General features: G+C 39.8%; 1 protein-coding gene across 4 annotated transcripts in view; it reads right to left on the reverse strand.

The window, feature by feature from the left end:
- The window catches only part of prkacbb (protein kinase, cAMP-dependent, catalytic, beta b), a 30869-nt gene extending 4646 nt beyond the window's left edge, over positions 1-26223 (reverse strand). The window contains exons 1-9 of one of the 4 annotated variants that reach the window (XM_017682660.2): positions 25798-26223; positions 13684-13692; positions 13018-13079; positions 11611-11739; positions 11273-11371; positions 11047-11129; positions 9522-9648; positions 2443-2538; positions 2227-2349 (exon numbers count right to left, since the gene is read on the reverse strand). In XM_017682660.2, the coding sequence (XP_017538149.1) occupies positions 2227-2349; positions 2443-2538; positions 9522-9648; positions 11047-11129; positions 11273-11371; positions 11611-11739; positions 13018-13079; positions 13684-13692; positions 25798-25843 (774 nt within the window). In that variant the 5' untranslated portion in view covers positions 25844-26223. Of the gene's footprint in view, positions 1-2226; positions 2350-2442; positions 2539-9521; positions 9649-11046; positions 11130-11272; positions 11372-11610; positions 11740-13017; positions 13080-13683; positions 13693-14106; positions 14274-25797 lie in introns of those variants that run through there. The other 3 variants (XM_017682662.2, XM_017682661.2, XM_037531107.1) reach the window with 3 other exon arrangements.
- Positions 26224-27011: the final 788 nt, after the last annotated feature.

Raw genomic sequence — 27011 nt, forward strand, 5'->3', positions numbered from 1 at the left:
GGAGAGACGCCAGACACGAAAATTGATGATACATGAACCTGATTAATTGAATGGTTTTTCATTTTTAAACGAAACCTTTCCTAGCGCTGCCATTTCTTTAGACTACCACACTTTTTTTTTTTTTATCCCAAAGGCTGGCGTCTTTCTTCCAAGATGGCAAGAGATTTCTTATGCTAAATAATGCAAACTTTATATAACATGAACATTTCTAAAGATTTACACTACATTCACACCGTAGGTAACACTGGCTCAAATTCAACAACTTTCTGTGGCACAGATCTGTGTGTCTTATTTAACAGTTTCAATTCAGATTTTGACCTCTTTCACATATGAATTCCACTCTGACTGCTTAGACAAAGGTCGTAAGATTTTTAGTTCAATCCAACTTAGTCTTCATCCTCATTTTATGTGCGGTAATGGCAACGTCATCATTGCAAAGTCAAGTGCCCGTTACTATGGTTACACCACATCCAATTCTGGAGGATGGGTGAGTGTAAACAAATAAGCACGGTCCTTCCTAATGAGAGAGATCAAACTAACAGCTATTCAAAATCAGGTTTACTTCATGGATTTTTTGGGGGGGGGGGGGGGGGGGGGGGGCAAATGAGTCATATGAGCTTCACGCAGATCAAGTCTCTTTATCCGATACACATCAGCAGTTTTGGCACAGAGTTTAGGTTATTTTGCTGGTGTGCTTTTCACAACAGGTGAACAGAAAAGGAGCTTTCTTTCTCTTTTTGATCAGCTTCTATAATTACAAGCAGCTCACAAATTCACATTTTTTTCAACTGTTTTTTTGTAAACTGTGTCCAAGTTTCAGTCTAAGTAGCAGTTACAGGTTACCTTAAAAATCAGAGTCAGAATCAAGCTTTATTGGCCAGGTATGCTTGAACATAGGAATTTGGTTTTAGTTACAGGACATTTGCATGTAGTACATAAAATAAAATTAAAATAAAACAAGCGTTCCTACTATCACTCATACATACACACAGTCATACCTGCAAACCTTACAATGCGCAAAGCATGAGGCTTAAGGTAAAGTGCTGAGTGCAGCATTTAAAGGGTGTATACAGTGGCAAAGAAAGTGATCTGTGGGGTAACGGTCAGATAAGTGGGGTAATAAGGCAGGTAAGTGAGGTGCTAGAAGAAACACTGGACTGTAACTATGGTTTCAGAGGATGGACTGTTGAGTGTGATAATATATACCAATATATTTAAAAGTGCAGTTTAGGAATAAATAATAATGTAATAAATAAAAAGCTAACATGAGCCATCAAACTTTTAAATAATCTGATTTGGGCCACTTTCACTTGCAGTCTGAACTCAGCTATAGAACCTACAGCCATAGACTCGCAACACAAATGGCTCACATCAGACACAGTGCTGGCTTTTAATTCCAGCAACTATGGTCCAATTCTGCCTGAAACAGACGCATCAGCTGATTTCTATTACATTTGCTGAAAATGGAACTGGTGAACGGAACTGATGGTTGCTCTACTATGCTGCGCCACTGGGCGGCAGTGTTTATATCAGCGTCAAATCCTCAGCAACAGCAAGAATAAGGGGTCTGTATGATGCCAATTTGCCAGATCTAGATGTTGTTGAATGGAATTACTCAAGCGTATAACAGCCGTGAAAAGTTGATCGTTGCTCTTTAAAGGGGAATTCCACCACCTTAAAAAAAAATCTCCACAATTCAGTCATTGAGATGCACACAGTCAGTCATTCAGCAGTTCACTGTCGAGAAACCTAATCAGATTTCTTTACAGTGGTGTAATAAAGAATCAGATGTTGTGATGTCTACAACAAATACACAGCCATTCTATTTACTATCCAAAATGACCAATAAACCTAAACATGTCCTCTGTGCTTTGACGTGTGTTATGGATAAATGATGGGAAAACAGTTCAAGGTGGGGGGGGGGGGGGGATTTCTGTGGACTATTTTGCCTTAAACTTTGCCTTAGACTATTTTGTGCTGCACGTGACCCTCCACAATAAATAAATAAATAAATAAATAAATAAATAAATAACTAAACAAACCCCACCAATCACCACCAATGTGAACCATTCTGACTCTGAATTCTGAATCATTTCACGCCAAACCGCTCAGAAATACTTTGTTTACATCTTAACCGATGCAGAGACTTCAAATAATTTGTGGAAATCCAATTTAAACTGCAGAAGACCAGACAGATCAAATATGAAAACACATCTCTGTGCATACCTTTCCAGACACAATCTTCTCATAGATCTGAATGGGTTGGTCCGCGAAGAACGGCGGGTAGCCTGCAGCCATTTCATATATGAGCACACCCAGTGCCCACCAGTCCACAGCTTTGTTGTATCCCTACAGAGAAAAGAACATTCCAATGAACATCTGACTGGTTCATCCACACAAGCACTTAGCTGACTAGTGTTGAATTCTGCCTGGAGGTCTGACCTTGCTGAGAATGATCTCCGGCGCCAGGTACTCTGGGGTTCCGCACAACGTCCAGGTTCTGCCCTTCACCCTTTTTGCAAACCCAAAGTCAGTGACCTGCAACGTAAAATGTGTTTCAGTTAGATCATCTAAAAGAATGAAGACATGAATGAATCTACAAAGTAAAGCTGCCCTTAAAAGATTTTCTGTTAAAACTGAAAGCAGTGAAACTGTATGTGGTGAAAAAGTCGCCCTGTAAATCCTGAAATAATCATTTAAAAGTCAGACGCGTTTGATTTTGCAGGGGTTTCCTGGACGACGTCATGTGTCTTTACGTAATAACATCACACGCACAGGCACAATTAGAAGGTCCAGCTCGATGTCTAGGTCTCAAACACAAAATCAACGTTATCCTGATGAAAATACGACGACAGCGGAAAATAATTCACTCAAATCCTCAGAAGACATTTCCTCCACCAAGTTTACACAGAGTTCCCTTTCAATTCTCTTTCAACATGCTCTCAATCTTCAGATTCATCCACTTGGGAAAAGGGTCTGAAGCGCTGCCCACATTACAAAACGTTTTTCCAGATATGCAATTCCACAATTCCACCACAGAGGTCTCCAAATCCCCACAACGTACATAGTGTAGATTTAATTAGTACATAAATGTCTATATGACTAGTATTTCCAAAATCTATTTTCTCTGCAAAAGTGCACAGCTAGGATTAGCAGACTGCTTTAAGTTAAGGTCTGTAATTACTAGGGATGTTAGTCAACCTTTTTTTTGTCTGGGATCCCACACTGAGTCCTTAAAGACTGAGAATGTCTTGAGCTCAAATCGATATGCATGTCCATAGATGAGTCATTTACATTTATGGCATTTGGCTGACGCTCTTATCCAGAGCGACTTACAATTTGATCATTTTACACAGGTAGGCCAAGGTGGTGTTAGGAGTCTTGCCCAAGGACTCTTATTGGTACAGTGTAGGGTGCTTGCCCTGGTACAGCGTAGAAAGCAGAGGTGTTACCCACTACACTAACCAACCACTACCAGTCACACAGTGGACTTCAAGTACTTAAAAGTTAGTAAAACCAGTTAGACACTAAATATGCTAGGTTGCCAATTATTTTAAACATGTTCTAGTAATATCAACTCATTTTTATCTTTTTTTAAATTTAGATTTTATATACAGTTGGCCAGTTGATGGCATGTCTGCAACAGCTAAGTATTTTATTTATTTATATTTATTCTGTGTTTTTTCTAATAAACACTGGCCCAGATAAATAGCTTCCTGAATCATTTGCACGATACTGTAAGTAAACTAAGCTTTGTCCATTTTTTTTATTCAGATTTACAATCTTAACATAAGGCACAAAGCTGCAGTTCGGACGGGTTACTGAAGTATTGAATGTGAGCTCCAGAATGTCTGCAGTGATGGCAGAATGAATCTCAGTGGGTCGAAAATATGATGCTTTCGTTTGACCTGTGCTATCAAATCAGAGGAAAGCGAACTGTGAGTTACTCAACACATGAAGGAACCTCTCAGTGCAGTATGACGACATCCATCATCACATCAGCCATAAGCCATTAGTCCCTGAGAATGAAGCGACTGTTTTATGTGCCTTTTTTTTTTTTTTTTTAATGTGAACAGCAAAAGCACCAGATCTGAAATCATGGATGCTGTCTGGACTTTAATATTTGACATTAAATATCCTTAATCCAAGTGCTTTACTGGTATAATCAAGTAATGAACCAAAGGTGAAAATGACACTCCTAGTAAAGAGTAAAATAGGGTTCTTTGATAACTGCGGATTCCTTTTAGGGCCAATATGATTTTAAAAAGTTTCTTTAACCCGTGTCAACTCCTTGGGACCACCGGTGGTTCCAAAATGCGTTTCGTCATATTGTTCATAACTTTCATATTTCATAAGCTACATTCAAAAGGTGGGTGTCATATGAGGCTGTAACTGTCTTCTTTCCAGTCAAATGGATGGGTGACTGCATTTTTGACTGAATAGGTTGCACGTTTGGGTTTGCTCGTTTACTGATTATTTTTTGCTCTTTTATCTTGCCATCAATCCTCCTAATTACCTGCTTTATCTACATATTTATTTTGTGTCTTGTTGTGTTACCCTTACAATTTTTTTTTTGTTTTCAGTTTTAACTAACCCTTATTTCTCTGTTTGGACACTGACAAAACGGCAGCCGCCAATGAACGTGAGCTCAGATGCTGAGCAGGGGGCTGCTAAACAGGCAGACAGAGCTGGCCGGGAAAAGAGGAGGTTTTCACCAATTCGTCCCCCACCGAGTTTCGCCTCCGGTAACCGGTTCGAAGCCCTCTGCTCGTCGCCTGTTTCAGTGCCTCAGAGAGAGAGTCAGGAGTGTCTTGTTATAATTGGAGATTCAATAGTGAGACATCTTAAAGTAACTTGCTCTGAAAGTAATTCGACTGTCTGTTGTTTCCCAGGTGCCCGGGTCTTGGATATTTCCAAGCGGATTCCCGCGCTGAGCAAACACGGGGACGTCGTCACCATAGTAATTCACGCAGGGGTGAATGACATCTCATCCCATCACAGCGAAGCCCTCAAGGAGTGTTTTAGATTACTTCTAGACACCGTTAAGAAGAGAACCAAGGCCAAGGTTGTCATCTCGGGACTGCTGCCCACCAACCGTGGAGGAAGCGAGGTGTTCAGCAGGCCCTACGTGCTGCACTGCTGGCTCCAAGGCTGGTGTAAGAACAACAGCGCTGGCTACGCGACCAACTGGAGTGCTTTCTGGGAGCGCCCGCCATTCTGCCGCCACAGGTTTGTTATCCCGGAATATTTAAGTACTACACCAGGCCTGACTGGACTTAACTGTAGTAGACAACGGACAGGTAAGTAGTAGCATCAGCAGACAGGTAAGTGCCTTTAATGATACAGACAATATTCCCTTAATTGCTACCATTCCTCTGTTTCTGCTGTCTTAACACTAAAGCTAGTTGTGTCGGGAGATTTTGCTCCAATAACATCGTCAGAGTCATCAAACCTTGTGTAATAAAAAAAATCAAAGGAAAACATTTGCGGTAAAATGTTAATTTAATATGCGTAGACCTTAAAAAGACCAGCCCCGGAAAATGAAACCTTGCTCTACTCAATGTAAGGTCACTAAATTACAAAACCCCGCTGATAAGAGATCTTATTAAGGAGCATAAGCTAGATTTTATGTTTCTGTCAGAAACATGGCTTAGTGATGATGACACAGCAACTCTACTTGAAGCTGCTCCTGAAAAGTACAGATTTATGTATACAGTAAGACAGGGCAGACAAGGAGGGGGAGTGGTCTGCATTAATAATAGGGACTTTTCTGCAAAAATTCCTCTTTTGGTGCATTCATGTCTTTTGAGTATGTTGCAATCAACCTTTTTAACGATACGCCTGTGTTAATAACTGTAATATACAGACTTCCAAAGCAAAATAACAAATTTGTGTCAGGAATTGCGGAATTATTATCAGTTGCGTCCACAAACTATGATAAAATTCCTCTGTCTGGGGACTTTAATGTGCATATCGATAGTCCTTCAGATGGTAATTCATTAGAATTCATTAGACTTCTAGAGACATTTGATTTGAAGCAGTACGTGGCCAGCTCTACCCACAAGCTAGGTCACATCCTGGATCTGGTCATCACTGAAGGTTTAAACATAAAGACGTCTCAAATCTCAGATGTTTTCATATCAGATCACTTCTGTATTTTCTTTCAGATTAATTTAGAAGTAAAGAAGAAAGTGCCTGAAAGTTACTTTGAAAAACGCTACACTGACTGAGACGTATAAAACTGTTTATAACAGTTCAGCGAATACAGATACAGACTCCATCCTGTAATGATCTAGTCTCCAATCTAAGTGCTAGATGACTGGAAAGCCCCAATAAAAAGGAAGAAAAGCACATGCACTCTTAAAAATCCATGGATGAATGCAGAAATACGCCAGCTTAAGAGAAATAGAGAAGTGGGGGGAAGTCATGGGCTGGAGGTTAGGGAACCAGCCTTGTTCGACCGGAAGGTCGCCGGTTCGACCTTGACTGACTGAGGTGTCCTTGAGCAAGGACTGCTCCCCGGGCGCTGCGGATTGGGCTGCCCACTGCTCCAGGCAAGTGTGCTCATTGCCCCCTAGTGTGTGTGTGTGTGTGTGTGTGTGTGTGTGCTCACTAGTGTGTATGTGGTCTTTCACTTCACGGATGGGTTAAATGCGGAGGTGAAATTTCCCCATTGTGGGACTAATAAGGGTCACTTAATCTTAATCTTAATCTTAAATTGTTGTAAATCAGAGCGCTTACGGAGAAAACCTTAACTGCAGGTACATTATGATATCCTGAAAGAGCAGATCTCAGTCTATAATAATGCTATGAAAATATCCAGACAGTCATCTCTCTCCAGTGCAATCAATAGACACAAAAATAACACAACTCCTTTTTTCCACCATAGACCAACTAATTAACCCTAACTTGTCTGCTAGAACGTTTAATGATGATTTATCTTCCAAAATCTGTGAAGAGTTCGCAACTCATTACCAAAATAAAATAGACCTGACAGGGTGTAGCTCAGCAGACTCAAACAAGCTCCTATAACGTTCCTGATAGGCCACCTACATCAGTAATGACATCTATTTCTGTTATCAACTATTAGGAGCTCACAGCTATTTTAAACAAACTAAGTTCATCCACATGTGATCCTGACCCTGTTCCTATGTCATTCCTTAAGATGGTTTTTGATTGTGTGCACAATGATGTTTTAACTATTCTACATTTTTCTCTGTCAACAGGTGTTTTTTCCAGATGCTTTTAAAACTGCTCTGGTGAAGCCTCTGCTAAAAGAGAGTAGCAGGAATCCTTCCATACTAAATCATTTTAGACCAATTTCAATCCTACCTTTTCTAAGTAAAGTCTTAGAAAAAGTTGTTTTCAAACAACTAAATACGTACCTAATATCAAACAATTTATATGAGAAGTTTCAGTCAGCTTTTCGTTCCAACCATAGTACAGAGACAGCATTGACTCATGTTATGAGTGCTGATGCACAAAATCCTTCTATTCTGGTTTTATTAGATCTTAGTGCAGCCTTTAACCACCGTTGACCACAAGATTTTATTCCAGCGTCTTGAATGCAGGGCCGGCCTCTTGGGCACAGTTTTAGAATGGTTTAAATCATATTTTAAGTAATAGTTCATGCTTTCGCTTGGCAATCATTCATCAAAACGATTCGCCATTTACTGTGGAGTCCCCCAAGGTTCAGTCTTAGGGCCTTTGCTTTTCTCATTGTACATGGTACCTCTAAGGTGATGTCACTAGGAAGCATAGTATAAATTTTCATAGCTATGCTGATGACACCCGGTTATACATTTCTATTCCTTCTGAAGATCAAGACTCTGTAGACAGACTAACCAGCTGTGTTAGATATTTCTCAGGTGATGTCGCAAAACTTTCTACAATTAAATCGTGAAAAGAAAATCAATTACTGATCGTTGGTACAGAAACTCAGAAAAAAAATGATTGAGAAACTTGGTTCTTTAGCTTCATATACCAAACCTGAAGTACGAAACTTGGGAGTGACCTTAGACTCTGAGCTCTGTTTTACCCCGCATGTAAACACGGTCACTAAAGTAGCTTTTTATCATTAGAGAAATGTCACTAAAGTTCAGCCTGTTCTATCTCAGAGCGACGCAGAGAAACTTGTTCACGTATTTGTTACAAGCAGCCTTGACTACTGTAATGCTCTTCTTACTGGATTTCCTAAGAAAACTACAACCCTTACAACTCGTACAAAACGAAGCAGCGCGCATCCTGACAAAAAAAAGAGATCACATCACTCCTGTTTTGAAAGAACTGCGCTGGCTGCCTGTATCATTCAGGATAGATTTCAAGGTTCTGCTACTGGTCTTTAAAGCTCAAAACGACCTTAAAGCACCTGCTTACATCACAGAGTGTCTGTCTGTTTATGTTCCGGCACGAAATCTAAGATCTGCAGATAGTGGCCTTCTACAGATCCCCTCTTTAAAATACAGAAAACTCGGAGAGCCTCTTTCAGTTGTTACACATAGAAACTGGAACTCAACTCCACCTTTTATTAGACAGTCAAGCTCAGTGCTCACTTTTAAGAAGCACCTAAAAACGTATCTGTTTAAACTAGCATTTAACTAAAACTGAATGTCTTGTGCTGTTTATCTTTATCTTGGAATTTAATCTTCTCAATTTATTCTGATTCTAATTAAAAACTAACAATCTCTTCTATAACTGTTTTATCACCTGTCTGTAAGGCACTTTGAGCTGCCACTGGCAAGAAAAGTGCTATATAAAAAAATATTTGACCCATTTTTCCACAAATCAGATCTATGAACTATAAACAGATGGCATCTGTTCAGTGATCTGCTCTGCAAAAATTATTTTTATAAAATAATACAAAGAGCATCTAAGAATTTTTGGCTTTCAGCAGTAAATTGTAAGCATATAGCAATAGGTGTAGATCATAAAACACATTTCCTGTCAATTTGAGGGGAGCTTTAAAAATAAATAAAATAAAAATTTACATTTATTTCATGTAGTTACTGAATAATTTGCCTTACAATTTGATCACGTGAATGATGGGATAAATTCAGATGGGAAAACCAAAATATACCCTGGTCAAAAAGAGGTTAAACATAAAAAAAGGTTTCCATCAAAGAACCTTTAAACCAGAAAAAGGACCATTTAAGCATCCAACCGTTTATCTTGCCATCTTACCTTGAGTTGTCATGGTTTTATATATAGTAGGGGTGGAGCTAGTCATCACAGAAGTGATCATTCTGTTAATTACCTCATATATCTCATTTTGGTTATCTTCATAAACAATAATTACATTATTACAAGCTGTATGCTATGTTATTCTCAAGAGACAGAGTTTGCTGTTGTGCCGCAACCAAAAAAGCAGCTAATTATGGCTTTGGTTTCATCAATATTTCTGCGGACACCAAGAAAAATGTAGGTTAACAATCTCGGCCGCTGTTATTAGGCCGTTGTCTTGGCCTAGCACATCGAAGTTTACATGGTATTTATAGCCGTTACTAACCATTGCCACTGGTTACCTGTATGTATCCGTGCTGGTCAATGAGCAGGTTTTCAGGCTTCAAGTCTCTATAGATGAGGTCTAGCGAGTGGAGGTACTCAAAGGTCAGGACTATCTGTGCTGCATAAAACCGTGCGTGGGGTTCACTGCGGAGGAGACAGCACAGCCTCAGAGGGAGCCAAAGCACAAAGCAAAAGGCACAAATATTCCACAGAGGAAAGAGAAAACAAAAGCCACATGCGTCTGTAAATAAGAGCACTGGGTGAGGCCCTTTTGGAGTGGAATCACTGTTCAAATACTAAAAGTGTAACAATTTCAATACAATATAGAAAAAAATAAAATGTCCAAAATCTTTTTTGTTGCATTGATACTTTTGTCCCTCGGTCTCTTCCATGTGCCTTCTATGGATGCCAATGTCAAAGCTAGCAAAATTCTGCCCCATCTCTCTTACCATTATCATTATGATGCCTGTCAGACATTTCAGACAAGTTTTTCTTTTTTTTGCACATCTAATAAAGAGGAGACCACCAAAACCAGACCCTCAGATAGGCTAAAACTAAAGGTAGCGCTAAAGCTAATAGTGCACCTAATAAACTCATTTTAAATCTGTTGTGTGTGATGGCAATTACAGTAACCTGGATAAAGTCTACCTTACCTTAGAGCTTGTTAATAGTTTTGTGACTGAGATGAAAATGTGAACTTTTACACAGTTTAATAAAAAAATTGCCACCCACTAGGTGATCAGGACAGCATGTGCATGAGTTACACATTGCCCATTTAACCATCTTTTAGCCTAGTAATTTTGACTAATTTACTGCCAATGCCGTTCTCACTGCAGACTGAGGTTTCATTACATTCCATGTTGTTAATTTGGTGCTGCAGATGCTACGAAAAGCTTATAAATGTTATACTGTGACTTCGCTCTTTGAGGGGGGGGTTGGGGATTTCAAGACATGGTTATCAGATCCATGGTATGACAGCAGTTTTACACTAGCCACATTTACACGCAGCCTGACAATCAGTTAATTATCTGACTAATAGCTCAATCAGAATAGGATACGTCCATGTAAACATGTTCCTCAATCGGAACAGTCTAGGAGCAGAAACTGGTCTGCAGAGGAGACGAGGTCTATGCTCTGATCTTTAAAAGACGGCTGTGGGACAAACAGCCAACATATTTGTCTATGAACACGGCGTCCTCCTCTCAGCCTTCTTTAACAAGGACATGTGAAGTAAGTTTTCATTTTTAAAGCAATTAAAAACATAAGTGTGCCTGCTGAAAACTCATTTCACTAAGACCTGACCTCACGTGATGCTCGTTGTCATGGTAACGTCTACACTAAGTGATTCTCAGCGTATGCGCATAATGTTGGATCAGATTACTTGTAGTGAGCATGTAAACAGATCATTTCCATCAGACTGTTGAGCAGAGTGAGAATATGAATACATCCCAGTTACAGATTAAGCCTGAGGTGTTCAATCGGATTGGCAAAAGTCTCTGCATGTAAACACAGACAGTGTGTGATCTCCAGCACTGAACTCACCTGAACCTTCCAATTCTTCTTAGATGTGAGAACATCTCACCGCCCGGTACGTACTCCATCACCATATACAAATTGGAATTATCCTGAGGACAACAGAAACATCATAATGATGACAGAACTACTACTACTACTGCTAATAACAGTAATAATAATAATAATAATAATAATGCCTTTCACTCTCTGAATAATAACAATAGAGAACTGTTAGAGGGCACACTAAATGTACCTTGAAGGCATATTCCAGTCTGACGAGGAAGGGAAACGATACTGCTTGTAATATTCTCTTCTCGTTTAGTGTGTGTTCTATTTGCTTCAATTTCACCACCTGCAAAAGCAGAAAAGGTTCAAAAAGCAGTAGTACCACAAACATCTACAGTAAAAAAGGAAAAAAAAACTAATAAAATTCACAAAAAACTAAAATCTCTCTAATTGTATAAACAAATCTGCTTCAACACTTCAATTCTTTGTCATTTTAAATGCATCTATGGAAGGCGCATGTGTACACCTGGCAACCAATTCAAAGGTAAAATAATAATCTTATACACTTTGCATCCCTGAACCCACCTTCTGTTTATCCAGGATTTTCATGGCGTAAAACTGCTCTGTTCCCTTGTGTTTTACCAACATGACTCTTCCGAAGGAGCCTGTGCCGAGGGTCTTCAGTCTGTCAAAGTCGTCGAGGGTAGTTGTGCTCTGGAACAAAGAAACGGTCATTACGTCGAAGTTTTCTCCATAGCAATACTTCTGTCGTACCAAAGAAAATCCACCACATCTAGGCAAACTTTAAAGTATCAAAACTCAACTGGAAGTGATCATATGCACATTTTCTGCTGTAGCTAAAGAGGGAAAAAACAGGAAAACAATACTATACAAATTTTAGATCCGCAACCTTAACAGAACCATTTCCTAAAAGTAACTGTTTCTAACAAACTCATAGGCTTAGAGTTTCTGTGTTCAGTGTTATTTTATTTGTAACTTTGTTAACTTCCACATTAAAGTTATTCTTAATAACTGAAATAATAAACAAAGTCTCTTGATTGCTGATCATTAAATCAGAACTCATCTGAAACTCTGCCACAAGAGTTGCAAATGTCTCAACTTTGTAGAACCAGTTTCATGAAACAGATTATCTATATATAAAAAAAACACAAATAACTCATCACATGATCACATTGACTGACATGCTGGGAAACTACTGATTTTACCGGATCAGGGGACACAAGAGAAACACAAAGGATGGTTTACTGAACTGTTGAAAATGAAAAATTTCTGCTTGGGTCTTTTTAAAGTAACTGCAGCCACAGAAAAAGGTCTGAAAATGAAAACAAATCATCTTATAAGCGTATACTGATTCTAGTTCTGAACAGCTGGCAGCCTGTTCTGTTTCTAAAAGCAGTGAAGCAACAAGAAAGTAAACACAGCCAAACACGGTGACCACGGCAACAATCTAGTACGTAGAACTTTGAGTTTCCGTCCAATCGGCACGCCACCACGTCTGCACCCTTTCACATTTTCTGACGTACACAACAAGGTCTACCGACACCCGAGCAGACACACATTTCTGTCTCTCCTACGGCATTTTTTTTGTTGAGCGACGCTTGTCGCCTAAACTATAAATTGGCTTTAAAGCTGACAGCTGTTTAAATTGCTGCCCACTGTTACCACGTTTTGACTCGATTTTCCTCTCTAGACCCCCCCTCTGACAGCAGAAGTGGACACAGGTACTAAGTGGGTTGCTCAAAGTCGTTGACTTTCAAAGGCTTAACGTACACACAACAAATAAAAACTTGCAACTTTATTTTTCAACTGCTTTGTGTAACTGTCAAGTTGCATGGAAATTATGTTGCAGGCAACTAGTTGCATGAAAGTTTCACTGTGTAAAGCCATCTTAAGAGCCCTATTCTGCTAATCCTGGCGATTAGGGAGATTTTATATCTCTTGTATATGAAGAAAGTGATTTTTGGCGCTCACCTGTGGTGGACATTCCCATTTTCGTAGGAAATCTTCTTTGGCTTTGGCTAAAAACTCTTTCACTGTGAAAAGAAAAGACAGGAGATCCGTATTAGCATCCACTGCTACCACTGACAACAACAAACAAATGCTCGCAGAGGCCGGTCAGCATAATGCTAGCTGATCGCCAGTATTACATATAAAGGGCTATACGAAGTTTATATTTATACATAAACCATAGATCTTCTACAGATCTACAAGTGTGAGTGTATCATAGTACAACTGTACCACTGTACACTGGACACTTTAACTTACAGACAGGATTAACAGGGGACCAAATTCCATTTGTCAGGCTACACAGCAAACTCAGGGAGTCAGTTTCAATAAAAGGAGATATCAGAGGGAAAAGGTGCTCTGTTGACGCATGCAACTCTTAAAATGAACAATAAGGGTTCTATCAAAATCACAGTAATATTGGTATAATCAAAGACAAACCCACAGCACACAGAATAAAACAGCAGACTTTAGATGACCCAATGATATAAAACTTGTGACAACGAATGGCAGGCAATCTTGTGGCTAGCTCATAACGAGGATCTCTCGCTTTGAATTGCTGTATAGAAACTGACGGAGCCAATCTGGATGCTTTTCGGTCATTGTGGTCATCTAATGAAATAGTGGTCATACCAAAAGTCTCTATAAATCACCAAGGATTTGCAGGAGCATTCACCCACATGGATGGGATGATCGAGAGACAGGAAAGAGAGACAGAGACACAGAGACAGAGAGAAGAAAAAGCAGAACAGTTTCATATGAAACAGTAACATCATATATACAGGACATGGATCAGGTGTGACAAGAAGTACAACCGTTACAGTTTCAGTCCATCAAAGACACAAAAGACAGAAAAAGAGAATGACAAGAAAGGATAGAGACAATATCTAAAATAATTAGCACAATGTTTTAATACAGGAATTATCAATAGTATCACTGCCTATATGCCCCAGCCCCCATTTATCTTTAGCCATTTTTTAAAACAATGCATTTAATGAAAATCTCCAACAAAAACATATTACATCACATAAACATAACATGTTTTAACTGTTTCACCTTGATTCAAAAGCTGTACTGCCAATGCATGCATTATGTGTGGGCTCCCCCTTGTGGAGATACTGTAGACTGCAACACGTGAGCGAGTGAGTGAGCGAGCTTCTAGAGTTCTAAAGCTATGGTCACGCCCTTAACATGTTAAAAGAAACAGGTGTTTACTGTTGTTCTCGGAGAGGCGCTCGGGAATTCAGTTTGGGGGAAACCATGAAATACATTAAGCATTTTACACTCATCTGAACCATCCAGACACTGAGATTTTTCATTCAGACAATATCACACTGTGGAAAAAGCAGAGACGGTGGAAAATTGACTCTAACGCAGCCCAACTGTTTATGTTTGCCTGTATAATGACAGCAGTAAAAGTGCTTGAAACGTTATTTAGAAAGAGGTTTAAAATTTTTATTTCTCAAGCTGAACTTTCCCTTCTCTTCTGTCACTGAAGACTACAGAGCAGCGCTAGTAGCTGTTAATGAAGCAAGGTGTTTGTTTTGTTTTGTTTTTCTGAGGTTCCCATTTCATAGGGCCAAATTTCAACCACTACCCCTTGTAACTCAGTTTGAAGGGGTTAGGGTGACACTCAAACACCCCCCCCCCCACCTTCCAACCAAAAGCTTCTAACAAATTCCAGGTGTTGTGACTTTTCGGCTTATTTAGTTAGTGGGCTGGTGAGGCAAACACTGAAAAACGTTCGGTTTGAAAACGTATGCATTTGAGCCAACTGTGCAGGATTTAATTAGAGCTCTGCAGAATTAAGACATTTCAACAATTCAATCAAATCTGAAAACGTGCATTTTTACACCCCTACATTTAAGCACTCTAACTGGTCTATTACCATCATATCATCACAACCACTCAGTGAAGTTTCAAAGTAAATGTGGCTCCTTTAAAGATGTGCTAAAGTGGTCTACATCTGCAAGAGGACTCCTTTGAGAGTGACCTCCTTTTATGGTGTGCTGTCTCTGGAAGCGTGTGCAGACATGGAGGGATCTTTTTTCCTACAGACCACTCCCTACAAAATGCTGCATTCTTCAGGAAAATTTCTAACGCTTACGTTCAGTATCGCCGTGTTTAATCTAGGCCCAGAGTAGGCCAGGCCTCGGTCTGCACTGCTGGAGGCTTTTTATAGTTTATAGGAGTTAAAGCATTGTTCTGAATAACAGGAAAAGAGGGTAGCACACGATAACCCTGCTATTACCTGATCAGTCTAATCACCCATATGAAGATGCCTGGTGTGCCCCAATATCTAAGAATGGTGAAGTAGTGCACAGCAAATGGAATCTTGTTGAGATTTTTATGAGCCAAGTACCAAATTATTACTTAACAAAAGACTTGAGCCTCATCAGGTCTGAAGCAAGTTCAAAGGAATCCTCATCACAAAATAAATTCATTCATTAAAAACGCAAATTCCTAACAAACTACAAGTTGAAAAAACGACAGACGTAACTAAACGTTGGTCATTTAACCCCTTCAACTCCTTGGGACCACCGGCGGTTCCAAAACGCACTACGTCAAGTTATTCATAACTTCCATAAGCTACATTCAAAAGGTGGCGGTCGTATGAGTCTGTAACTCTTCTTTCCAGTCAAATAGACGGGTGATGTCATTTTAAAGCCTTATAATAGAAGAAGCTGAACTTTTTTGTCTACTGAAAGTTGACGATTTTTCCACAAATCTAAGCTAGAAACTGGATCCCAGATGGCGTCTCTTCAGTCATATACTCTGTAAAAATTACTCTTGTCAATTAATACAAAGAGTGTCTAAGATGTTTGGCTTTCAGCAGTAAATTGTAAACATATAGCAATACGTGTAGATCATAAAACACATTTTCTGTGAATCTGAGGTGAGCTTTCGCAAAAAATAAATAATTAAATAAAAATGTATGTTTATTTCATGCAGTTACTGAATAATTTGCCTTTCGATTTGGGCCTGTAAATTCAGATGGAAAAAACTAAATACATCCTGGAGAGAGAAAAATAAATAAATAAATAAATAAAAATCACAGTCAAGAGTATGAGCCAAGTCACTTCAGCTAGAGGTGCATCGAGGTGAATTTGTATGGAACATTTCACTTATGAATTTTTTACATTTGTTTGGTCAGTTCTTAAACCTTGAAACTGAAACCTGGGGCTGCGTTACAGAAACTTCCTATCTTTCATCTAAAGTTTAGATCTGACAAGATCAAGAGTTTCGCAAATTCATAGCAAATCTGATCACATTTCTTATCTCACAGAATCTTAGTTAGGAAACTCTGAACTTATTTAATCGAGGTTGATAATCATGTTATAACTGTTACCACGCAACTGGAAATATGTACACAGCTGAAACAAAACTTGGAATCAAAATAATGTAAAACATGCAAGTCAGCTAACATGACTCGTTTAAAAATGCCCAAACGGAACTGAAGTGTGACAAATTAAAAGCTAGGAATATTGCGATGGTGCCCACATGCATAGCCAGCCTTAAGTTTAAAGCTCTATTTCCATCCAAAGTTTTCTCAGATGGTAAATCACACTCTGGGAAACCTGCAGCAAAGACAGAGGGGGAATTTACTCTCAAGTAAATCCCCTGGCACTCCTGTAAGGTTAATAAAACATTATATACACGTTATTAAATATCATTTAGCAAGCTGCCTAACCTTATTCCCCAGGGTATATTTCGGTTTGTCCTCTGAATTTACATGACTGAATCATATAGCAAATTATTCAGTGACTGCATGAAATAAGTTTACATTTTAATTTTATTTATTTATTCTTTTTTTTTTTTTTTAAAGCTCCCCTCAAATGTCTTATGATCACACATGTTGCTATATGCTTACAATTTACTGCTGAAAAATCTTTGCTCTTTGTATTTTTATAAAAATTATTTTTACAGAGCAGATCACTGAAGAGACGCCCTCTGTTTATAGTTTATAGCCCAGATTTGTGGAAAAATGGGTCGACTTTGAGTAGAAAAACAATGAGTTTCTGTGTATTGTGTGCTTCTTTTATTATAAGGGTTTAAAATTACATCACCCATCTATTTGACTGGAAAGAAGACAGTTACAGCCTCATACGACACCCACCTTTTGAATGTAGCTTATTAAATATGAAAGTTATGAAGAATATGACAAAGTGTGTTTTGGAACCACCGGTGGTCCCAAGGAGTTGAAGAGGTCTCTAGTCCTCTGTCAGTTCTTTTTCTCAGCACGGCGATTATCGCCGTATAAGCATCATCATCATCAGGTTACTCTGTCGATCATCTTCGATACGCCATCACGACATCCCGGCTTATCGTTTACGAATCGGCAGATATGTACACTCCCATGCGAAAAGGCCAGTCCCTAAATATGATGGTTTTACTGACGGTTCTGGGCTGCTTAGAGTTCAGATTTAAAGCCTTTAGGAGAATATTCGTCTCACATTAAAAACTAAACTAACTTGCCACTGTTTTTCAACCGTTTAAAGCCAACATTGCTGAGCGGAACAACATTATCTCATTTTCTGTAAAGGCTGTCTGCGAGTTTACCCACAAAACTTCAACAAAGAAACTGAAAGGAAAAGCCACCTCCTACCAAGTTACCTCATCAATTTGTTTCATGATGTGTTGCTAACTCTATTCAAAGCTTCTTTTTTGTGTACATGAAAAATATCAGAAATTGGCATCCACCTACAATTCCCATCACTTTGGCCTGAGACTGTTAGCTTGATATTTTGCAGTGTCTAGACTACCATGCAGTTTTGACTTTAATCGCTTTGACATAACGTCAAGCTTTATTCTCTGAGCTCATACAAATCATACACCATCTAAAACTGACTATATTTGCAGCTAAACGGCCAGAAATGGATCAGTGGATCTCAGCCTCAATCACACACCTACACACAAGACTCACTCTGCACGTTTATTTTAGCTAATCACACATCTTCAAACTCAGAAGTCGTCTAGTTGGTCATTCAAGCTTAAACTCACACTTACACGACTGCTACAACACCAAACTCTACTGTGAGATGCCTCAGGCTAAAGCTGCCTAAACCTTCTTCCAAAGAGGCCAGGCATGCTTCAACAATGCTGGGCCCTCTTTGGAACCATCAAACCATCAATCAAATGAAAGACCCTCCAGTAAACCAAAACCCACTGGGCCAGTGTAATCTTGAATATGCGCTGGTCACCTGATGTTTTGGTCCATTGTAGAGCTGCACAACAAGGATAAAAAAAAAAAAAGTAGTATTGTGATTTCCAGGTATTGCAATTAGTTAAGAAATGATTATATTATTGTAATGAATTAGGTTGGGCTGTATATCGTGGCTAAGCTTGTAGAGATGCACGCTCCAACACAGCAATAGCTGTACAGGTGAAACAGATACTGCACTCGAGGGCACCTGTGAACGCTACATTCCACAGCTTCCAGCACATGGAAAACATGTAACCGTTAGTCTGAGTAAATAGCAATTCCTTGTTGTATTATATATTCGTGTGTGTGTGTGTGTGTGTGTGTGTGTGTGTTTTAGATGCATAATTTCTACAATAAATTCATATGTCCTATTATATAAATAGCAATAGGAACCACATTTAACAACAGAAGTAACAAATATGTTTTACTGTGCAAAATGATTTAAAACAGAGCAACCACATAGATAAATGTGGGGTGTGAACACACACAGCAGCTTCTCTGACTCTCAAAAAAAAAAACTAATTGTTGTTTAACATCCGAATATGTATGCCCTGTACACTCGAATCTTTCAGCAGAAGGCTTGACTGAAGCATCAGGCTAGTGAACACACAGGCCCAGCTCGGGGGCTGCTATGGTAAAGGCTAAACCAAGGATAAATACTGTCAGTAACCCGAGCAGCAGACGGTTCCTTAGCCATTAGTGTTTTGGTTAGAGTTGCTTTACTATTAAAACACTAAAACAGATTACTGTGCCGTTTTTGATCTGTGGCCCACGTCACTAAACATTTTGGTTGTTTACTGACAGTTTTACAGCTGCAGACTCTCTCACACATGCATATGCGCCCGAATGTTGTCTACGTCCTCAGAGGCTGTTGCTGGCTAGTGTGAAAAGTTCAGTCTTCTGCCTCTCCATGCTCACAGCAGCACGTCAGAGCGAAACACACAGTGTAGCTCAAAGAAGCTAAGCGGCATTATTAAGGCAGTCATATTTTTGTACCTACCCTAAAAAATTAGGTCAGCATTAATATCCAAAACATCTTAACCCTCTACTGCATGAATTATTACATAAACATGATAAAATGTTTTAATGTGTTTTTGGAAACTACATAAATAATGAAAAGTTTTGGAAAAAAAAAAAGAAATATTTAAAAAAAATGTAGTGGGTTAAATGGCAAAACAATGCGCCATTGTACCAAAGCCACCATGAAATCTAAAAATAATTTTTTAAAAAGTACATAAAATTCAATCTTTCTCTAAAAACATCCTTTTATCCTTTTACTGAAAACAAGAACAAACAAATCCAACTTGGACCCAATATTTACATATACAGGAAATTAATACAGTTTCAATTGGAATTTGGAATGTGTGGTAATAACATCATCATAAGAATTCCTGGTCATGCGAGGTCATGAAGTATTTGTCCTTTCAAAGTAAAACACCATTTTTCCACAATAAGAAAACACAGATTTTGTATTACTGCGTTTTAGTAAAATTAAGATCACTGCCATATGGCAACACCGCACAGCAGAGGGTTAAAGTCAACACTGACCAAAAAATGACGCCTGTACTGTGATATACTTACTGTATTGCAAAGTCTCTGGTGACACCCAACCCTAGATGTCACAATATGACATTTTGGCCATCATTAAAAAAATAAATAAATAAAAACTTTGACCAATTGAAGGGTAAAAAGTAAACAACAACAACAAAGTTGCTCATTGCATTCTGTGTTCATAGGTTTCTCATTAAGTATTATAATTTTGTAATCAATGCTCTCTACATGTCATAAAACATATCAGGACAAAAACACTGTGAACCGATGTTTCCAGTCATGCATTCAGATCCATTTTATGTATAACTTTCTGTGAGGGAGCTTTCAGCCGTATTAAACACTTCAGACATCTGCTTATCATCACCACCAGTGTGAACAATTCTGGCTGCGTAAACTTATAGAGCACGTCACATCAAACCACTGTGGACGCCTTTATTTACATCTTTATGACCGATTATGCAGAATTTTTCCTTATAATGAAGCCAGAAAGTATAAGATACTTCTCTACACATTTTACTTGATCCAGGGATCGAGTCCAACGGTAAAATATTGTGCCTCTAATCTCGACACCGAATAATGTTTATGGAAATCTGACCCGGCGCTATCGCACCACGCTGTGTGCACCCACTATCAGCACGCGTCAAAGCGTCACACTCAAACTAATGCAAGCCTGGAGCTGTTTGCGTCAAGCCCTTCAAAGCTTGTAATTACACTTATCCTCTGACGAAGGTCTGATGACAAGCTGTTCGAGTCAATGACAAACTGTGTGTATGCGTGTTGGGGAGGGTGGCTTCATGACACTGAGATTAAGGTGGGGGGGGGGGGCTTTATGATACTGAGACGAAAGGTGGGGTAGGGGGGTGGGAGTGAGCCTATGTGGAAAGACAACAAATAAAATCACAGCTGGGTTTTGGAGTCAGTTTTATGAATGGGCATCAGTCACTGCTTCACCATATTCGGGCAGGGCTCAGCTGTGGCCCAGTTCAACCCAGAGCTGTTTACAGAATGAGATAAGGACCAGAGCGAGGGGGCGGAGGCTGTATATGGATTTCTGTACAGAACGTCCGATCATTATACAGGCAATTTAACACATTTTTATAGGGAAATGTGCTACATGGCGTTAGCTGCGATTTATTGAGCCCACCAGCTGTTTTATTTATCGCCACCCAGCTAACCCTGGACTACCACATATTCAGTCTCGCTATCTACTTTCAGGACATTGTGTGCAATACACCACCGTCTGATTGCGTCCCCTAGCTGATTAACATTACTATCATGGGGTCTTTTTGGGGAGAGGGGGTGATGACTTTGCATGAACTGGACAAAAGCATGCTCTATAGTCAGTCATAAATTTCATTAGAAGCCAACTGTATTTTCAGTATAATCTGAAGGGCTTTGTTACACTTGGTTAATTTTGGTATGGTTTACTTCCACTATCGGTTTAATAAACAGTCTACAAACTGCTCCTTGTTAAAATAATAGACGGGCCAAAGCTGAACTATGTTAAGAGGCTCTTAATGCTAATGTCAATGTTAAAATCTTTAAAGCCGCATTCCATGTGCCACGGTTTAACAAGCACAACCATGAGGAAGAAAAGTTTTCTACTTGGACATCATTTTTAAAGGAAACTCGTTAACTGAGAACAGTCTTTGCACCGTAAATTGTGTTTTTGTGCAATTAAATCATGCAACTCAATTTACAACCGCAACAGATGGAAACCTGTTGCCCCATAAAGTGGCCGAGAGCCATCAACTTTAACAGGACAGGGCCGTCTGACTGCCATGCAAAATAATCAACCACAAACCATTATTTTTGTGGCATGTAGGGACAGGCCATTTTTTTTTAATGAGCCTACAAGACAGACCTGCGGGAAATATTTACACTAGTCTGCAAACATACCTCGCTTAAAGTCATGTTACACTCTAATTAAACTCTTGATTAACTTCAGATGTCAATTAGATGTCATGCTGTGAAACCTCACACCCTTTTTTTAAACCACTGACATGCGACACCAAAAGACTCATCAAGGCCCACATCAGCTTGCAGAAGTTTGTTTCCCTTTCAGACAGATAAAAATCGCTGCATAGAAGTGGGTGCACACGGACGAAGGGCTGAAAGGGTGGGGGGCGAGTACTAAAAGATTAACCGGCAATTTAAGAAAACGCAATTTTCGATTCGCACGAGCAGCAATTTTTATTATCTTATTTTATTTTTTTATAAAAATCGCCTACATGATCAACAACACTCTTACATCTTGAGTGAGAAATTTTAATAACAGAGCTTGAGAACTGCCTAGACAAGTTAGACCAATCAGATCCAATCAAACCTCCATTTGTGACATCACAACCACAACTTACTAGCTGTCTAGCACAATACATTCAGGGGTCAAGCCTCAAGCTAGAAAAAGTGGATATTCTGGTCTTGGGGGCAAAAAAAAAGAAATCTTAACCTTAACTGATAGAAAATAATCGCAATTTAATGGCAGACGAAAAGTTAAAGAAAAATCACAATGAGATATTTGCCCTACATCGTTCAGCTCTACTCAGACGTGCAGGAGGCCAAACAGAACCAAACAAACAAAATCACAATACTCTGTGACTGCTGTTAGCTAGTGACCTGGCTCGGACGGGGTGACACTGATAAAGGGCCAAATTTGGCTCTGTAATGTTAGATGATGTTTAGGCTAGCGTTAACAAAGCTACTGGGACCATTTTAACCACCTACTGATGAGAAGGTCTTACAAACCAGACACAGTTGATTTTGACCGGACAAAGGGACTTTTGGTGTAACACAGTGTTGTAAAAGTCACCTAAGCAGAAAGCAAAGGAGAAACTCCTCTACGTTAATTTTTATTCATTGTAAATAATTATTTCAACATAAACTGAAGTCCAGAGTGAACAACATACATTGTTTTGTGCGAACCAGTTAGCAATCATTAAAAAAAAAAAACCACACATTCAGCCTAATGATCCATTAATAATCCGATTAATAGCCCATTCAGAATAGAATATGTTCCCATAGGCCATTCGGAATTGTCCGACTGAGGTGGGTAATCCTGTAAATAAAACGTTAAATATAAGGATAAGAACCACGTAAACGCTCTTATTTGATTACATTCACAGCCAAAAAGTTGAAGTATGTTTTGATCATGCGCGTCGCGTCATAGCGCAAATTTATACCGTTCAAAATGCCGGAGCACAAACTGGTCCGCAGAGGAGACGAAGTTTATGCTCTGATCTTTAAAAGACGGCGGTGGGACGGACGTCCAGCTTATGTGTCTCAGAACACAACGTCTTCCTCTCGCCGCTTCCTTTACAAGTACATGCGAAGGACGTAAACACAGCCATTGATGTTGAATCATATTGGGATAGACAGATGATTACTTAAAAAAAATTAAATAAAATCATCTACATCAGACTTTATATAACAACGTATTTATAATATTCAGGAGGGCTAAGAGGGTGGGCGACATGGCAAAGTTAACATATCACAATACTTTGAGACATTGTCCTGATACACAATATTAAACAGGCCTAATTAGAGTCCCTTTTTAATTAAACAAGCAGGGGGCCAGTGGTCTTGGACAATACATCCACGATATGGTCGGAAAAGGATGATTATGATAATGAAATGTATCAGAATATTACCCAGCTCTACGCTGGGCTGCTGTGCGCACGTTTCATTCATTAAGTTAGGGAACCAGACCTGCGACCGAAAGGTCGCCCTTCCAACCCCTGAGCTGACGGTATGTGACTCAAGTACCCTTGAGCAAGGCACCTAACCTCCAACTGCTCTCTGGGCACTGTGGATAGGGCTGCCCACCGCTCCGGGCAAGTGTGCTCACTGCCCCCTAATGTGTGTGTTCACTAGTGTGTATGCGGTGATTCGCTGCACAGATGGGCCAAACACACTGGTGAAATTTCCCCGTTGGGGGAGTAATAAGGGTCACTTAACGCATCAGCAGATAAATACGCAAATGACAAGAATTAGATATCAGAACCGACCTAGAGTTTTCCATAATTGATGCATCCCTGCAAAAAAAAAAAACTGCTTGGCAAGAGCGAAACTACTTTTATATAGGCACTATCATGGATGTAAAGCTTACTGCTCATCAAATATACTGCTAAAAATATTACTAAGTACTTCAGTACACAGGTACACACGAAATCAGGCATCCCTACACCTGGCATCTTACACTGTAATACGGGGCTGGCGCTAACGCTAATGCTAGGCCCAAATTTTAAATGTAAATATAAGCAAACGTAGGCAATGTACACGTTAAACTAAGGTTTTATGATAGAAATAGTGCTCATCGTTCTTAACCAGCATTCTGAATGTTTATCGAGCTTCACCACCATCAAAATTACACATAAAAACTCGACATGTGTTGGTTTTGGATAGTAAATAAAATGTCTATATCTGAGTTGTAGACAATGTGACCCCTGGTTCCTATCAGCACCACTGCAAAGAAATCAGCCAGAGAGTTTTTCTACTCGTGAACCCATTTCACGTCTACCACTATGAAAGACACTGTTTACATCTCAGCCACTGAACCGTTCTGAAATTTAGAAAAACTGGTGGAGTTCTCCTTTAGACTGCCGGCCACAGTGCAGGCAAAAACCCAAACCTACATTTCCAACTTTAACAAGCAAAACAGTAACCACACTCCTTAATCCACAAATCCAGTTAGCCAGTATTAGTCTTTTTAGCTGCGTGTAGCTGCGTTTAACACAGCAGCGAGATGTTTCCAGGTTTTCTGCCTAACTAGGCCTTCTGCTTGTTTCAGCTCCCAAAAGAGTTCAAGGGTCCTAATCTGGATAAAGTGCTTGCTAAAGCGGCTCCTCTTCGGGCCTGAAGCACCAAAGTGACCAAATCTAGCTTTACTTTTCTCGGCTGCACTTACCATTTCGAGAAAACGACGTTGTATTTAACATACTAACTGCTTTTGTTTATTTAAACCGACAGTGCCGTTTGTAGACGTCGTTATATTTCTGTGTAACTGATGCAGTTTCTACTTGTTTGCGTTGCCATAGTGAGCGCCACATAGCTTAGCTTAGCACATCTTAGCATAGGTTAGCTTTCCCACTACGGTGCCTGAAACGTTTTAGGAAAAAAATATATACACATACTAACTACGTTTGTTCCATGTCTTGACATCAATAACTCTGTTCTACCTGTAAGTAAATAAAGTATTTATTATAAAATATATTACTAGCGTCTTGTTCGAATTTTCCGGTTCCACCTTAAATAGCGCACCAGCTACGTTCGCAGGCCTCAAGCACCGGAATGCAACTGCTGCACTATTTAAGGTGGAACGGGAAAGAAGCTGGAGAATAGTAAGCACTGCTTTTTCTCCTTTCTTTTTTTAAAAGGTAGCGTTACGGAGCTTAAGGCATTTTTGGAAAACGCTGTTGGTCTTAATGTTTTCTTGACAAAAACAACTGTCAAGTGTCTAATTAACTGGGCAATTTCCCACTTATTTGCCTGCGCGGCTATAGTGAGCGGACGCAGCTAAGCTAAGCTAAGCTAAGCTAGAATCGCTTTAACCAATATCTTTTTCAGAAAACGCTTTAAGAAAATACCACAGTCTTGCTTTTTTAGGTTTCATGCCCAATGTTAATGCACCACATACGAAACTAAGTCTATTAAATAGACGTAAACAGATTAAACTTCCTCGATCTGATTTGGTTCATTTAGCTTAGCTCGGCTAGCTATCTAGTAGCCAGCCTAGCCCTGCTGGCCGAGAGCTAGCTAGGTTAGCAAGCCAATGGCAAGAAACAACATTTTTTTATTGCTATTTTTAGCTATTTAGCCTAGCGAACCACCTAATTGATGCATTAGCTCAGGCTAACGAGATCTGAAACGGAGTTAAATGCTAATGAAACCCTCGCAGACCCCCGTTTAAAGGCGTGAGTAGCTCCAGTTCACAGCACATCAGATAAACAGCCGAAGGGAATCGCCCTTCTCGGATCACCATGAACTGTTTTGCTTACCGCTCTCCAGCTCGTTGCCTTTCTTGGCGGCCGCCGCGTTTCCCATCGTGAGGAAGAAACACACACACACACACTCTCTCTCACACTCACTCACACACACTCTCTCTCACTCACACACACACACACACACGGAGATGGTGGAGAGAACGCCGAGGAGAAGATAAGGAGGTCCTCTCTCCGGATCCTTTGCTTCGTCCTGCTGCCTGTCCTTTCTGTAACTCCTCACCCCTCCGCGCCTCGGTATCTCAAAAGGCAGATTAACTTGTTCCTCCGATGGCAAACTACAGAGAAGAGGAGGGGGAGGGATGTGTGTTTGCTGAAGTCCCCCTTTCCCTTATTCTTCCACTCTTTACCCTCTCTCTTCTCTGTCCCTCTCTCCTTGCGTTCCCTTGCTTTTTCCCCAGCTGTCACTGATTACAGTAAAGCTGATCTCTTGCTCCAGCTACAGTACAGCTCTCTCTCTCTCTCTCCCTCTCCCTCTCCCTCTCTGGGTCATAAATCTACTAGTTTTCCTCTTTTTTGAGAGACAAGATGTTCTCTGCTGTGTTCTGCAGTCATCTTAAGAGAAGGTCATCCATCCAATACCTAAATTTAGGGAAATTTAGATCTGAATGAGACAAATGTGAGACTTTAGGCCTAATTTAACCCATTCATGTCCAACTACACACTTAAAAAACATGCATCCTGAAGGCTTCTTGGGTTCTTTAATACAGCCAGTGGCTCTATTTAGACCTGTGAGTTCTATATAGACCCATTTCATGCTTAAATATGTCTTTGCACAGTGAAAATCGATGGAGAATGTGTTGTATGTGGTTGTGGACAGAGCCTTTTTGATTCTATATGTATATAGTATCTCACAAAAGTGAGTACACCCCTCACATTTCTGCAAATATTTTATTATCTTTGTTCTTCTTTGGTCGAGCCTGGTGAGGCCTGTTCAGACTGGAACCTGTCCTGGAAAACCGCTGTATGACTTTGGCCACCGTGCTATAGCTCAGTTTCAGGGTGTTGGCAGTCTTCTTATAGCTTAGGCCGTCTTTGTGGAGAGCAACAATTCCATTTCTCACATCCTCAGAGAGATCTTTGCCATGAAGTGCCATGTTGAATATCCAGTATGAGCGAATTGTACCCAAAACACCAAATGTAACAGCCCTGCTCCCCATTCACACCTGGAACCTTGTAACTAATGAGTGACATGATCGAGGACAGTAAAT

This window comes from Pygocentrus nattereri, chromosome 2 (genome assembly GCF_015220715.1).
Source record: "Pygocentrus nattereri isolate fPygNat1 chromosome 2, fPygNat1.pri, whole genome shotgun sequence".
Taxonomy (NCBI): Eukaryota; Metazoa; Chordata; class Actinopteri; order Characiformes; family Serrasalmidae; genus Pygocentrus; species Pygocentrus nattereri.